General features: G+C 39.0%; 1 protein-coding gene across 6 annotated transcripts in view; it reads left to right on the top strand.

Moving 5' to 3' along the window:
* LOC130921645 (MICOS complex subunit mic25-a-like) overlaps positions 1 to 17263 on the top strand; it is a 153220-nt gene that overhangs the window by 60160 nt on the left and 75797 nt on the right. For all 6 annotated transcript variants that reach the window (XM_057845771.1, XM_057845773.1, XM_057845768.1 and 3 more), the window contains one exon: positions 3787 to 3857. In XM_057845771.1, coding sequence (XP_057701754.1) covers positions 3787 to 3857 — 71 coding nt within the window. The remainder of the gene's footprint in view (positions 1 to 3786; positions 3858 to 17263) is intronic.

Below are 17263 nucleotides of genomic sequence, written 5' to 3'. Positions count from 1 at the left end.
TTTTAATCCCTAACGCTAAACCTGATTTGGGACTATAACCCTAGTTTTAGAGCTGCTGTTTACCTACGCTGGCATTATGGTGAAGTGGCTGGCATGTTAGCATCTAAGAATAAGGGTTTAATCCCGGGCTCTGGCCTTCCTGCTTAGAGTTTGCATATTCTCCCGTGCCTGCCTGGGTTTTCTCCAGGTACGCCGCCTTCCTCCCACTTAACCAAAACATGTGTGCGTAACTTATGCACGCAGGCCTGTTGTGTGAGATGCATAGAAACCTCCCTCCCGATGCCTTCAAGAGGGCACCTGGCAGCTAAAGCTGCTAGCCTGGGCTTTTGGCCTAGCCGCTAGAGCGTTCGCCTGCCGAGCTGGACGTGCTGGTGCCGTGACCCGGATCGGCATTGAAGGTTTCGGGGAGTGAGTGTAACTGGTGCACGCAGGTCCTTTGTGTGCTATGCCTGAAAACCTTGTTCCCGATGCTTTCAAGAGGGCATGCTGGCAGCTAAAACTGATAGCCTGGGCTTTTGACCCTAGCGGCTAGAGCTGGGAATCTTTGGACACCTAACGATTCGATTACGATTACGATTCAGAGGCTCCGATTCAATTATAAAACGATTATTGATGCACCCCCCTCCTTTAATTTTTTTTTTTTTTTTTAATGTTTTGTACATTAGTTCCAAAATTGTTCAAAAATCCTCTCAGGCTAAACCAAACTACTATTTCAGTATCAAGTTAACATATAACAGTAAACAAATATACAAAAATAACAGTAGATTAAAAAACTCCAGTCCCCATTCTGTATCAGCAGCTTTAAACAACATTCAATTAATCTAATGTTGTGAATCAACTGTTACAGTTGTTAAAATTACTCCCGTTATTCCATAATTTCCCTTCTGTCTACTTTTGTCAAGGTTTTAAAACTATTTCATCATTTAAAGATAGATTCAAGACAAGATTCCACCGATTTAAGAGTATTTTAGATAAAAAGTTAATTAGGTTCGCTACAACAGAGCCTTCTAGAGAGGTCTACTGCTTTAAGATGGCAGCTGTTTACTTACGCCGGAAAGTCTGTCATTTCGCTTCTCTGTTCTATAAAACACGTTTAACAACGACGTCGTCTGTCATTTTACATCTAGTTCTACATATATATGATATCTACTGTGGCCATATGTTTGTAGCAACTAGCAACTGGGCGTTGTTTGTAGCGGCTGTCGGCCGCAGTCAGGTATGATTGTTTTTTTTTATCTAGCGGCTTGAGTTGAACATGATATTTACTCTCGGTCCATTCCTCATTGCGTCCCAAAGACCGCGCTGACTGTGTTTTACTTCCGCTTTACCTGGTATAATTCAATAATCGGAATTTGGATATTTGTGAATCGTTCTCGAATCTTCCACGGCCGAATCGCGAATAATCAAAGAATCGGAAATTTCGCACACCTCTACTAGCGGCTAGTGTGCTCAGCTGCCGAGCTGGACGTGCGGCGCGGCGTGGGTACGAGTTCTGACCTGGAAGAGTGGACGTATGGCGTCGTGCTTGGGTCTCCATGCAGACCGGTTAGGTTGGGTATGTGAGAGGAAACCGTGGTACCCGGAGAAAACCCACACAGGCATGGGGAGAATATGGAATTTTTTTTGATTATCTAATTTCCTTTGTTTTCTTGGACTTTTTTGCAAGAGATATCAGGTGCTACGTATGTGGGAAAAGAGAGCCTGCATCCTGACCCACTGAGTGGTTGGCCTGTGGTGAAACACTCACACTAATATCTGGCTAACATCTAACTCAATCATTTTTCAATGATTATCAGTTAATTCTCCACCTACGGAAAATCCATCTTGCTGTCTTTGTAATGTCAGAGATTGATTTGTTGCTCACACTGACAGTTATCGTTCTGTTTTCAGCTGATTTATTTTCAGTTTTTGGATTTATTGTTGTATCAGCTTTTGTATGCCATCAAGTTTATGTGTTTTATATCATTTTCAGTATACTATGTGCATTTGGGTCCATCAATTGACAACAACTCGGCACGATTGTTGGTTGTAGAGCTATCAAGCCACCTTTTGCATTTTCATGATTGGCCTTCCCTATTAGACTTAGAATTGCTGTCTTTTCTTTAAGGGCATTTAAGAGTCCGGGGGAGATTGTTACATTGCAGTTCATATTTGCAGATAGGATTAAGGAAACTATATCTGTGAAATTACTTAAGTGTTTTCCAACGCCAGACATTCAGATACAGGAAAAAGGATGTGGATCGGTGTGAAATAAAGAGATATGAGATGTCTAGGGGGCACTGGAAGAATTGAAGACAGGAGGATAGGTAAGAGTGGTGTTGATCCCATCTCTTCCCTGCTCAGTAATTTCAATTATTTACCTCCACTATCACCCTGTCTATTGGGAATATGAAGAATCATTAAGTAAAACCACCACTAACACAGCCTTTGTTTAAACTGTGGAATATTGCATTTGGAATAAGAAAATGACATGCAAAATTTCATGTTTGGCACATTCTCAACTAATTACGTTACTTTTTTTTGGGACACAAAACCTTTTAAAAGGGTATGTTTATGTCTTCATGGGGCACCATTGTGGTAATTACAAAAAATCTATATACAGTGGTACCTCTACATACAAGTTAATTCGTTCCAGGACCTTGTTTGTAAGTCAAAATGGTCGTATGTCGAGCACGAGTATCCCATAAGAATACTTTATAATGTCATTAATTCATTCCATAGCCCGAAAACCTACACTAAATCCTAAATAAATACTGCTGGTACAACTGGTTGACCCCATTCTAAATGCCCATGCTAGTTGATGGATCTTAATAAAACTATATACACTTTATGTTGAAGGTCATACGTTTTATCGGTTAAATATACAAAGAAAAGTAGAAAAATGTGTTGGTTCTATGGCAGATTTTCGTAAATGTGCAACATAAGCGCTGCTTGCAAAATGCCTTATCAAAATGCCTTTTCTTCTGAAGTAAATGGCATTCCTTAACCTGAAAAGATAGAAATGCCAAACATTACACACAAAAACTGGAAACTTTTCTACACAAACTGTGTTTCAGGTTAAGAACACCCTGTAAAAGCTTAACAAACTGTTAACAAATACTTCACAAATCAACAATAAAATAATTTATTTACAGTTTATTAATGATCTATTTACAAGTAAAACGGATAGTTATTATAAAGTGTTACCAGCTCTATTTGTCTTGTTGTTTGTTATTTTGTAGAAGGAAAACATTATTCAGATGTTTGGGATGTCACAAAAGCAAAAAAAGCTGTGTTAAAGTCACAGTTATGTTTGAAATATATGCTCTACAAAAAGCTCAGTTTCTCAATTTTTTCATCAGAAATTGGAAAATTGCTATTTTCTAATGCTGATTTCTAAAGAATGGAAAAAGATATGAACTAACGTTTTTTTCCTGCTGAAAGGAGAGAGTCTAATCTTTCTTTTGGCGGGTTCCATGTTTATAAAGCAATAGAACAAAATTTTCTGTGGGCCTTGCAAAATCAGTCAAAATCCAATAAAACGGCCGGGAGCGAAGGGCCTTGCTCCGGTGAAAATGGCTGGGAATGAATGAGTTTTAAAAATCGCCCGACAACCCCTCGCCCCCTTCAAAACTTCAAAACGGCGAATTTTGCCGAAATGTGACAAATTTTCATGCCTGAACAAAACAATTTTAATGCTTTTAACAAGTTTGTTGCTGAAATATTTCAGACATATGAATGAAAACCACTGTTATGACATATGTAAAAGATGGTGATGTTGATTTGTCTCCGTTTCTTTGCCACCAGAACCTTGACACTTACCAACAGACGGCTGAACAGTACAACCAGGCAGCCACAAAAGCAGAGACCAACATCAGGTAATGCCGTAATGTCTGTTTTGAACATTTCATGGCAGGGCCGATTTGATCAATTTCCACACTAGATGGTTAGGTAGAGAGATTTCATTTAATTAAACAAGACTCAATATCTCACTCTATTCCTCGTTGTTCAAAGTCTTTTTGGAAAAAGAAAATCATTCCATATTGATGTAAATTTTGGAAATATGTGAGATAGCGAATCTTTTTTCAGTGCTTTGTGAGAGCAAAATTGTTGCTTTCTTTGCTTTGAAGTAGGGATGTCCCGATCCAGGTTTTTGCACTTCCGATCCGATACCGATATTGTTTTGCACTTCCGATCCGATACCGATATTGGCCGATACCGATACCGGCCTATCTGAGCATGTGTTAAAAGTTTAGTTATTTAGCCTCCTTGCTTAGTTTTCAGACTCATGTTGAAAAAGGTTGTAGTACTCTTGAAAACAACTCGCCAGCTAAATTAGGTGAGTTTGAATAACACACAACGGTTGGTAACAAGAAACTGACCTGTTTATTCAGTGACAAACACAAAACATTATAAATAACAAACAGAAATGGCACAGTCAGTCAGTAAAACATGCAAATAATATTGTAAACTGTCTTAAAAAAGCAAAACACACAAACAGCCTCAGTGGAAAATCCCACAAACCCCCCAAGCTATTAGATGCTTTTAATGTTTCGTGCATTAGTTACAAAAATTGTATAAAAAGCCTCTCAGGTTTAAATAAACGACTATTTCAGTATCAAGTTAACATTTTAAAACAGTAAATAAAATACTCAAGTCCCATTCTGTATCAGCAGCTTTAAACTACATTCAATTAATTTAATTTTGCGAATCAACTGTTAAAGTTGTTAAAATTGCTCCCGTTATTCCATAATTTCCCTTCTGTCTACTTTCGACATGTGAAAGTTTTAAAACTGTTTTGAAGATAGATTCAAGTCATGATTTTGCCGATTTAGGAGTATTTTAGATAAAAAGTTAATTAGGTTCGCTTGGAAGGTTCACAACAGCCTACTAGGGAAGTCTCCTGCTTTACGATGGCGGCTGTTTACTAACGCAACTAGTTTTCAATACTTCAGTGTTGCTAACGCCATCGAGTCTGTCATCATGCATCTAGTTCTATATACATATGATATCTATTATCTACAGTAAAACGATGTTGACGTAGTTTGTAGCGGCTGTCAGCAGCAGTCAGGTATTCTTGTGTTTTTTATCCAGCGGCATGAGTTGAGCTAAAGCCGTGTGTTGAGCATTGGCATTACCCGGGTCTATGACAAGCATGATGTTTACTCTCATTGCGTCCCGAAGACCGCGCTGTGTATTAGTTCCTCTTTACTTGACATATTTCAATGGATGTTTGTGAATCGTTCTCGAATCTTCCACGGCCGAATCGCTCAAGGATGTAATGACGGCTGGGCATGTTGTACCGCGGTTCTAAGTCTTGGATGGTGCGTCTTTACTCACGAGAGATAATGGCTCGTCATCCAGAATGAATTCTTCGGCAATGACTCTTGTTATTCCCTGGGCTTTGGGACTGTCGAGTGCCAGTTTGTCACGCATAGCAAAAGTTTCTGCCAATGTTAGTTGCGTAGGACCTTTCTTGTCTTCGGTTTTCTTAACATACTTCTTATATTGTTTGTTGTGGTATTTCGCTAAATGCTTGATTAGGTTGGTTGTATTAAAACTTCTTACAGCTTTACCACTAGAGGTGTGCAAAATTTCCGATTCTTAGATTATTCGCGAGTCGGCCGTGGAAGATTCGAGAACGATTCACAAACATCCAAATTTCGATAATTGAAATATGCCAAGTAAAGCGGAAGTACAACACACTCAGCGCGCCGCGCGGTCTTCGGGACGCAATGAGGAACGAAGCGAGAGTAGCTAAACATCATGCTTCTCATTACCCGCCCCCTCGAGTAATGCCAAGGCTCAACTCATGGCTCTAGCTCAACTCATGCCACGATATAAAAAAACGCAACAACATACCTGACACGCTGCCGAAAAACTGCTACAAAGTACATCCACATAATGTTACGGTAGATATAATTTGTATAGGACTAGATGCAATGTAGATTCGGTAGCGTTAGCAGCACATCTACAAAAAGCTAGATGCGGGCGTTAGTAAACGGCCGCCATCTTAAAGCAGTACACTTCCCTGCAAGGCTGTTGTAGCGAACCTTCCAAGCGGACCTAATTAACTTTTTATCTAAAATACTCCTTAATCGGTAAAATATTGACTTGAATCTATCTTTGAAATAGTTTCAAAACTTTCAAATGTCGAAAGTAGACAAAAGGGAAATTATGGAATAACGGGAGCTATTTTAACAACTTTAACGGTTGATTCACAACATTAAATTAATTGAATGTAGTTTAAAACTGCTGATACAGAATGGGGACTGGAGTTTTTTATTTATTGTTATTTTTGTATATTTGTTTACTGTTATGTGTTAACTTGATACTGAAATAGTAGTTTGGTTTAGCCTGAGAGGATTTTTGAACAATTTTGGAACTAATGTACAAAACATTAAAAAAAAAAAAAAAAAAAAAAGGAGGGGGGGGTGCATCAATAATCGTTTTATAATCGGATCGGAGCCTCCGAATCATAATCGTAATCGAATCGTTAGGTGCCCAAAGATTCCCAGCTCTATTTACCACCACACTTGACTTTATTGTGGCATATGTTGCACTCTGCCTCTTCGTCTTTGTCGTCCTTTAAGGTGAAATGATCCCACACAGCTGACATTTTTACCGATAAGGTCTCTCGGTAAATTGGGAGACGGTAATGTAAATGTAGTGTGTTGAAGGTGTGCCGTAAAACGCGGACCGGATTTTAGGGAAACCGAAGCAAAAGCTGGAATGGATTATGTAAATCGGTGCGCTGGAAAGCCCGGACTGGACTTTTAAAAAAAAAAACTGGATTGGAAGTCTGGATCGGAATTTTTCCATGTTGGCCGATCCGATGCGCATTTTTTTGCCCATGTCGGCGTCCGATCCGATCCAAATATCGGATCGGGACATCTCTACTTTGAAGAGAAGCTGACACCATCCCTAAATCTGTCTATTAACATGACCAGAGACACATAGAATTTAATCTAATTTAAGCATTGATTATTTTCATTTCAAGAGCACTATCATTTCTATCGTTCAGTCACAGTATTAAAATGCCAACATTCTTGGTCTTTGTAATAGTTGAGTCAGAGAGAGGCTGGAGTCTGTTGATGGAAATCACAGCATGAGGTCTTCAAAAAAACATGTTTTCCTGTGGGATGACTAAGCTCAAAGCTCACCTTTTCTCACTCCTCCCTCGAAAAAAGGCAGTTTCATACAATTCTAAAAGGATGCCAAACTGGCACAACCAAAATCTGCAGGCGATGCCAATTTACACCATTTTCTTGGACATTTTAGGAAAAGAGGGAGACCCGAATCCTGCTTATGTCCCCCCTTTTCCATCTATATGATGGTGACATGGCTAATAAAAAGATTTTTTCCCCCATCATGCTCTTCCAAGTGGTGCTATAGTAAAGTGGTACCTCGACATACGATGGCTTCGACACACAATCTTTTTGACATCTGACGTTCAAATTTGACTCACCATTTGTCCCTCCATCCGACGACATGCTCGAAATACGACGTTTTATGACAATGCCGCAGTTTTTATGTTTCTTGTGAGAGAAATCAACATGGGTTCCAAGAAGGTTAGTGCAGATGGTGAAAAAAAGGAAAAAGGTGACGCTTACCATTGGAATGAGGATGGAAATAATAGAAAAATATCAGTGTGGTGTACGCGTCCGTGAACTGGCTCAACAATAATGCTGTAGAATGTCTACGATCTCGACGGTCCTCCTCCAACCTCCGTTCGCCAGTCGAGTTAAGGTGACAATTATTATTGTGGTAACATCGCCAAAGAAATGGCCGGCTTCGTCAGGTTTTTTATCATTTATTTCAGAACTTGTGCAACACAACACGCCTACTGTCAGAACAACAGAACATTAAAAGAGAAAGTAATATCTTACCTATTTCACTGTCACGTCAGCCATGCGGTGCGTTTAGGTACAGCACGCAAAACCCATCCACCACATTAGAACCCGATTAGTTACATTATTAAAGGAATTATTTTTATTAGTATACTGTATTGTTATTCCGATTTTTATTTATTATTTATTTGTTTTGCTATGTGTAATTGCCATTTGTAATAGTACCAGCAATATTTATTAAGGATTTAGTGTAGGTTTTCGGACTGTGGAACGAATTAATAGAATTACAGTGGTACCTAGGGATGGGAATTGATACGATTTTTACAATTACGATTCCATTATCGATGTTGCTTAACGATTCGATTCTGTTATCGATTCTTATTTGGGTAAAAAGAAGAACATTTTAATTGGCATCGAGTTTGTTTAATCAGAAGTCACAACCTTACAAACGAGGTCGAAAGAGGCCCAAAGCCTCGATGTTAACTGTGGCAAATACACAAGAATATGTAACATTTTACTGAAAAATTTTTCTAATAGAAATTGAAACTATCTTTTTTAAAAGGACATATGAGCTGATAGCACTAAAAAATATTTTAAAAAGATAAATACTGTCAAATACAACAGAACAGCGCGTAGTACAAATGTGCAAAATTAACAGTTCTTTTGCAGAAAAATTAGCATGTCTGCTTTTTCAGGAAGGATACATGATCTTTCTGGACTTATGGTGTCTCCAGCAGTGGAGAACACAGAAGTTACATGACGTAATTCGTGCTGGTTGGAATTGATAGGAGAATCGTTAGACAAACTGCCAAACGATTCCATGGAATTATAACAACTGGATCTGGTTCTCTATAGGAACCGGTTCTTGATTCCCATTCCTAGTGGTACCTCTACATACAACGTTAATTCCTTCCAGGACCTTGTTTGTAAGTCGAAATGGTCGTATGTTGAGCAGGATTTTCCCATAAGAATTCATTATGTTTTCATTAATTTGTTCCACAGCCTGAAAAACTACACTGAATGTTATAATAAATACTGCTTGTTAGAGGTGACAATTCGATTACGATTCAGATTCAGAGGCTACGATTCGATTATAAATCGATTATTGGTGCACCCCCCACCACTATTAGCTGCTTTTAATGTGTTGTACATTCGTTCCAAAATTGTTCAAAAATCCTCTCAGGCTAAACCAAACTACTATTTCAGGATCAAGTTAACAGTTAAAAACAGTAAATAAAACACTCAAGTCCCCATTTGTATGAACAGCTTTAAACTACATTCAATTAATTTAATGTTGTGAATCAACCGTTAAAGTTGTTAAAATTGCTCCCGTTATTCCATAATTTCCCTTCTGTAGACATGTGAAAGTTTTAAAATTGTTACATGATTAAAAGAAAGATTCTAGTCAAGATTTTGCCGATTAAGGAGTATTTTATTATGATAAAAAGTTAATTAGGTTCGCTACAACAGAGCCTTCCAGAGAGGTCAAATGCTTTAAGAAGGCGGCTGTTTACTAACGCCGGCAAGTCTGTCATTTCGCATCGAGTTCAACATGTATGTGATATCTACCGCAGCGTTATTGTGGCCATATGTAGCAACTAGCAACTCGCCGTTGTTTGTAGCGGCTATCGGCCGCAGTCAGATATTATTTTTTTTATTTTTATTTTTTATCTAGCGGCATGAGTTGAACATTATATTTACTCTCGGTCCGTTCCTCATTGCATCCCGAAGACCGCGCTGACTGTGTTTTAGTTCCGCTTTACCCGGTATAATTCAATAATCGGAATTTGGATGTTTGTGAATCGTTCTCGAATTTTCCACGGCTGAATCGCGAATAATGTAACAATCGGAAATTTTGCACGCCTCTACTGCTTGTACTATTACAAATAGCAATCAAACATAGCAAAACAAAAAAATTATAAATAAAAATCGCAATAATAGTATAGTAATACAAATAATTCCTGTAATAATGTAACGAATCGGGTTCTATCACCATTTGTCCCAAAATTCGGTCCCCATTAATATACCGTATTTTTCGGACTACAAGTCGCACCTGAGTATAAGTCGCACCAGCAATAAAATGTCCAATGAAGAGAGAAAAAACATATATAAGTCGCACCGGAGTATAAGTCGCATTTTGGGGGAAAATTTACTTGATAAAATCCAACACATAAAACAGATATGTCATCTTGAAAGGAAATTTAATATAAAAAAACAATAGAGAACAACATGCTGAATAAATGTATAGTGCACAGTACATGAACAACGAAATACGAATATACTGTCCTCACCAGGACTCTACGGCTCGGTCCTGGCTATACAGCGAACTCCCAAATGACGATGCTGGACGTCCGTATAATTTGCTGTATCAATTTGGTCCTCGATACCAAACAGGTTCGCATCAGCGTAACTAAATGATAATTAGGTACTCTTACAGCAATGACATAACCGGTTAGCATGCGTTCGCTAGCATTAACACATCGTTCAAACAACCACACAACTGGCTCTAAGTGTCCGATCGCGGGAGGAAAACACACAACAACAACAGACGAAAAGATGATAAACACAGGCGTTGCCTCTGTAGAGATATTTTAAAAGCATAAACAATGAACGTAGGTTCGCAGCCGTGTTTCTCTCTCGCTAACTGGCCCACTCACACAGCTACGTAGCTGTCTGTCTTTATCTGGCGTGTGAGCGCTTTTCTTCACGTAAACAAGTGCGAGTGCGCCCCCACGTGGGCGTGAAAGCGCCACAAACTAAAAGCATGCATTTCAATATAAAAAAGTCAATAATACAATTGAACACACATTGCCAAAGGCTGAACGCGAGCGTGGCCATAGCTATTAAGAGTTATTCAGATAACTATAGCATAAAGAACATGCTAACAAGTTTACCAAACCATCAGTGTCACTCCAAAACACCAAAATAATATGTGAAATGATATCATAATGTTTTAATAATTACACACATAAGTCGCTCCTGAGTATAAGTCGCACCCCCAGCCAAAATATGGAGAAAAAAAAAAACGTGACTTATAGTCCGAAAAATACGGTAGTAGGCAGGTTTTGTTTACTGTTAGGTTACCATTTGTTGTTGTCTAGAAATATTCAAATGTAGATGAAATACAATTTCGCTATTGGCCAAAAGCCTTTTGTGCCAGCACCATCTTCAGCTTATTATTTGTTATTTTGTATTGCTCACGCCAAAACATGACAATCTTGACGACACATGTGGCACTTTTGTCTTCAGACAACTTGGTGCTTTTGACATACTGACTGCATTTGGGCAGCATTTTATTGTGTTGTGTTTGCTGTCATTTCAGACTAAACTGACTATCCTGTAATTATTCTATTTACTTCTTGCTGAAGGACGGGTGCATTTTGAAATATGTTAGAGCCTACTGCAGCTGCTACCATTTGCTTTTGACATTGTATTGGCCATTTTATACAAATGTACAAAATTGTTGGTAGCTTTCTGTTCATGAAAGAAAAACATGGCGAAAGGACAGTGTTATATTCTTGGTATGTTTCATTTTCGTGTCTATGAACAGACTCCACTTTTGTCTTATCTGTATTTCTACAAATTTGAGTTTTGGTTTATTATTATTTTTTATGAAACCAGTTCATATAAACAAAAAGAAACACACCAGGAAAAGGACACTGTCCTTAACTCGTTCACTCTCAGCCATTTTCACCGGTGCAACCACCTTCGCTCCCGACCGTTTTACTGGATTTTGACTGATTTTGCAAGTCCCACAGAAAATTCTGTTCTATTGCTATATAAACATGGAAACTTTTTGTAAAAGCATACATTTCAAACATAACTTTGACTTTAACACAGCTATTTTTTGCTTTTGTGACAACCCAAACATCTGAATAATGTTTTCCTTCTACAAAATAACATAAACAACAAGACAAGAGCTTTTGATAGCAAAGTAACAATTTATTTGGACATGGCTGGACTGTTGGGCTGGGAGATGGTGCTGTTGTGGCCGCTACAGCTGTCTCGGCTGACGGGGTGGGCTTTTCCCTCGTCACCGCCTGTAGTGTCTCATCAAGATGGATTTTTTTTGGTCTTTCTTTTGTGGTGACCACTGCCTCGTGGCGGAGTCCACCTGGGAAACTTGTGTGGGGCATGTTGTGTTCCTGTGGGGGAATTGGTTTGGCCTTGCATGTTTCCGGCTGAGTCGCGGGACACTGGAGGGTGCGGGGGACGCGAGTGGTCGAGCACGGCGGTGCGGGCTCTGCTTGGCGAGCAGCACAGACTCAACGGCATCGTCCGCTACACTGGTGGTCCCGGTCGTTCTGCTCGGTCGTCTGCCGCCTGGCATCCTGGATGTCGTCCTGGTCGTCGCACTTGGTCGTTCGTCACCTGGCGTCCCGGACGTCAAGCATGTTATTTTGCCTCATTCAAAACTTAATATCTGAACATTTAAATATGTAAACTAAAGTGCACTCACATTCGTAAATGAATGGCTTCTGGTTTTTGAAATGTAAATAAACTAATCTATTGTGATAAAACAACAAAATTGCAATAACTGCATTAACCATCAAAGTGAAGTCTAACTGTAACTGTAGTCTTGGAACAAATGTGAATAAGGAAAAACTGCGATAAAATAATGCAAACTGGTTAAACTTGAGAGTAGCCGAGATCTGTCATGACAGAACATCGCTTCAATGATATCTGGCGCCATCTAGCATCGTGAATGGGGAGCGTAGCTGAGATCTGTCATGACAGAACATCGCTTCAATGATATCTGGCGCCATATAGCGTCGTGAATGGGTATGATGTATTGACCGCGAATATAAGACGACCCCCTCTTTTTCAGACTTATTTCAATTAAAAAAACACCGTCTTATATTTGGACCAATACGGTTTATAGTTTTACTTTCATTCAGGGAGGGGTATGAACAAGTTTGTCCACGTGTGTATGTTCAAATTTAATATTTTGTCATTCGTCTGCTGCTTTTATTTTTATTTCACACCCTTTTATGTGCTTCTGTTTGTTTTTATTGGGTCTAGTCAAACTAATGAAGAACATAGCCAATTAGCTTTCACTAATTATGAACTCTATTTGCCAAATACACTTTATAATTGGCAAAAGTAGATAATACTTGTTAGCTGGGTTCCAAGAAGGCCAAGCCAATATGTTAGGGTGACATAATCCACTGCTGTGTAGTCAGTGGCTGAGCAGATTCGTAACCTTTGATGATCCACAGCTAGAAATGGCAACAATAAATACTGCTGCTCTGTTCTAGCTCTCAATGCTAAACTGTTTGCTGCAGCACTCAGTTTTCTTGTTGCTTCCCGCCTGTCAAGATATTTGTTCATGTCGTGTAACCAGCTGTTACATGCTGAGAAATCATCTAGTGAGATTCTCATCCTATGCCACTGTTGTTGTTTTTAACAGTGTTGGGAATAACGCCGTTATAAATAACACCGTTACATACGGCATTATTTTTTTCTTTACATTTTTTTTCAGTAACGAAGTGATCTAATTATTTTTTCCGCCGTTACATAGCCGTTACCGTTGCTGACGGTCAAAAGCAGTGCGTTACTTACTTTGAATAAATTGAAGAAACTACCAGCTGTAGCGAGTCTTTGTTTATTTGTCATCCAAGACTTGGGGTGCGTTCAGGTTCATGGCAATGAAAATAGTAAACACACATAGCCTACCTTTGCAAGAATGATGGAGTTGCCGTTTGATACGGTCATAATGTGCAGGTCCTGCACCCATCCGCAGCAAAACTGTTCGTAGCTTTGTAGCGATTTGTAATTTCGGAATCGCTGATGAGTTTAGTAACATACACCAAACAATAAATACAGCAGAATGTCCATTTCGCGTAATTGTGGAAGCCCGTCGACATCTTTACTCCATTTGTCTTCGGCTTGCTCGTAAGGGTCAAGTCAACATTGTTCAGATCCTTAAGTTTGATCATATATCTGTTCTATGCCTTAGTAATGAGTTTGTCTCTTTATCGAACTGGCAAGTTAAAGTTTAATGTCCCGCGAGCCAGACCTGCTTCCAATATGGCTGCGTTGTTGTCAAATCTCACGTGATCCCCGATTGTGTGACGATTCAGGTTCGAGAATAGCGCACGTGTTTTGTTTTGTGCTTTTTCTTAGCAAAGATATACCACAAAGGACGTGCTGGCACTCTGTTTCTTTAATAGCACATATAACTTCAACATTAACACAAACGTACGGCTCTCGGCAGGCCGTGTCTCTAACTCACTCCCGCGTCATGTGAGCAAAACAATATTGGTGCCGTGTGCACTTTAGGGTGCCTCGGAAAATTCTGCATCAGAATATTATAGCACGTACTTCTTATGACTCCAGGTTGTTTGTGCCTGCTCATTCAATTAGACAATGCTTTTCAAAGCTTGCTAACGTTTCTCTTTTTGATGCACCTGAATGCTAGCCTCGTTCCCATCCCCCACTGTCAGCCAGCAAGAATGCTGCTTCCATCTTGAGGACGACAGACACTTTGAGGGTGACGGGAGGAGTAGGGGGACGAGGCTACCTGAATGCACCACCTGGATAGATGCGATGGATATGATTGTGATTGGCTGAGGGTTAGAGTCATGTGTCATGTAAGCCAATCAGAGCCGGTGTTTTCACACACAAACCGGAACAGCGCGTACGGCAAACACACACACGCAAAACCGATGCAGAGGGATATGATGGCAGAGCATTCAGAGGAAAATTTGTCCTTTACGAGATGGAGATATAAGCACTATTTCAAGTTGGTCGCAATTAGGCATGTGCCGGTATGAGATTTTCACGGTACGATAACCGTGAGCAAAAATACCGCGGTTTCACGGTATCACGGTATTGCAATTATAGCTCCAAAATTTTGAGATGTATGGGTTTAAAAAAAAAAAAAAAAAAAAATTCCATTGAACAGGATTTTTTTTCAAAACATATTTGCAATTAGGAACATGAATATAATGTGAAAATAAATAAACAAAAAATAACATTTTATATAAAATTAAAATAAATAGAACCTAGATTATACCCACAGCCACAGCTCAAGTTGCTCAATATTAGAGTAAGAACAAAATAATTGCTATAAAGAGTAAAAAGACTTCTAAATAAAATTAAAAATATATACTGTATGACTTTTTTTAAGGGGGAAGCTCAAGTGAAGTTTCGCCATTTTCAGCCACTTTGTCAACTCTAGTCTACATGATGCCATGCCTTTGTGTTAAAAAGAACAAAGAATTCATAAGTTAATAAGTTAGTTGAAAATGTATAAGTTAGTTTTATAAATTAGTTAAAATGTAAATATTGTTGAGGAAAGGTTTCATCAAAAAAAAAAAAAGTGAGGAGTGAGACCTCCTTTTCTCAATTAGCGATCTTTGACGCGATTCTTTTTCTTTCCCCCCTTCATTCAAGCTTGTCTCTCACTCAGCGGCTGTGAGACATAAAACCACAACGAAGCTGCTCTCCCAGCTTAGCCTAGGCTAACATTCGTCTTTGTAAGTTTTAGTTAGTTTGTATATTGAATTTGAAAGGAAAATGTGCATTTTGTTTTTGGCGAACTTTTTAATGGCGCTACTGCTATCCTGTTGAACCTAATCACACGTGGAAAAATACAATTGTACAACGTTTAAAATGTATTCATTTGTATATTTCACCACAATTTGAGTGCTCAATAAATTGAAGAAAAGTACGCCTTGTGTTTGGAGGATTTGTTTGTGGGTTTGCTGGCTGTTTAGCAGAATAGCATCACTGACACTCAAGGCAACAAACGGGAAGAGGTGAGCGCTGCCGCACCAAGCCACTTTGGCTGCATTTTGGCACATGAAAAATAGCGAATACCGTACTAAGGTATGACGGAAAACTTTAGTGGTTTTGAAACCGCGACGTTTTCACACCACGGTAAACCGTGAAACCGGTAACCGGCACATGTCTAGTCGCAATTCAAGGAAAGAACGTGCATGTAAAGTGTAATTTATGTCCCGGCGCAAAGCTTTTGTCGACATCTGTGGTAAGCAATTCAAATCTGTTTATTTTTGTTGCACTTCAAGTGTCGGATAAATCTGTTGCTGGTGAGGTGCAATAAATATTACAAGGTTCTATAACACAACTACCTGTCTGTTCTCTATTCAACCGACTCGAATACTGCTCAGAAAATTAAAGTAATGGAAATAGTTACTTTCCCTGGTAACTAGTTACTTTTACTATAGAGTAATTCAGTTACTAACTCGGTTACTTTTTGGAAGAAGTAGTGAGTAACTATGTCTAATTACTTTTTTAAAGTAACGTGCCCAACACTGGTTTTTAATGTGTCTGTTTTGATTGGATGCTTTTAGTGACGCTTGGTTTTCATGGGCACGATGCTGACCGTAAAAATCAAGTTGCTTGAAAAAAAGAATAATTCATTCATTATCATGGGGTGTCACTCTTTCCATATTTCTCCAAAACATACAGTAGTAGCACACTTGCATGTTCACTTACAAGAAAATCTTGGAATCCACAAATCCTCTTAGAAATACTTGTTTTGACTTCTGAAGTCACTCCTCTAAGGACAGAACTTAAAGACACCAAGGGTGGGTGTCTTTTGTGAAGCTTAACCATGAAGTAACTGCCGGCAGCTCACATTTGAAAAGCACCTTCATGTGGATTTATGGCAACCTTATTTTGTGCACCTCAGAATCTTTTCTTGGGTGTATGTGGGTAGCACGTCACCCACACAGATGAACGCCACTCCAAGGTACTTCACCATTTAAAGAAAAGTACTTCACCATTTTAAAGATAGTAATCCTCTCAATCCACCATCTTCCGTTTTCTTCATAGCAAGTCTGTTGCTGCTTCTACTGGGACAGAAATACTCGTACCTTGCCTGCAATTCTGAAATTCACACACAAGATCCATCAGACTTTTATCTGGATGTCTCCTGTAAAAGAAGGAACAAAGGACGTCAATATGCATACTAAATAAAGATGTCATCCCGATCGATCGGGTCCGATCACGTCATTTTCAAAGTATCGGAATCAGCAAAAAAATATCGGACATGCTTTTTTTTTTTATATATATATATATATATATATATATATTTTTTTTTTTTAATTAAGTCGTTTTCTAATTGTATTTAATGTTACAGACAAAATGTCTTACACTCATCCAGAGTCTTTAGTTTTGGCTTAAAGCAGGGTTATCAAATTTATCGCGTTAACGGCGGTAATTAATTTTTAAAAATTAATCACGTTAATATATTTAACGCAATTAACGCATGCGCTGCACGTCCTACTCACGCATTGTCGCGTTCAATCTATAGACCCTACCCACGTGACGTCACAACTCTGCTCTCCTGACTGGTGCCGCCCAATTGTCCGTCAACACATCGTGTTTACCTGTTACGGCTACGTACATTCCTCCTATTTACGTCGTGTTTTTCTGCTCGTTAACATTAATAATCAAAATGGTGA

The sequence above is a fragment of the Corythoichthys intestinalis genome, chromosome 9, assembly GCF_030265065.1.
Source record: "Corythoichthys intestinalis isolate RoL2023-P3 chromosome 9, ASM3026506v1, whole genome shotgun sequence".
Taxonomy (NCBI): Eukaryota; Metazoa; Chordata; class Actinopteri; order Syngnathiformes; family Syngnathidae; genus Corythoichthys; species Corythoichthys intestinalis.
The sequence above is the reverse complement of the archived record's forward strand: the minus strand, read 5'-3'. Positions and strand labels throughout refer to the sequence as shown.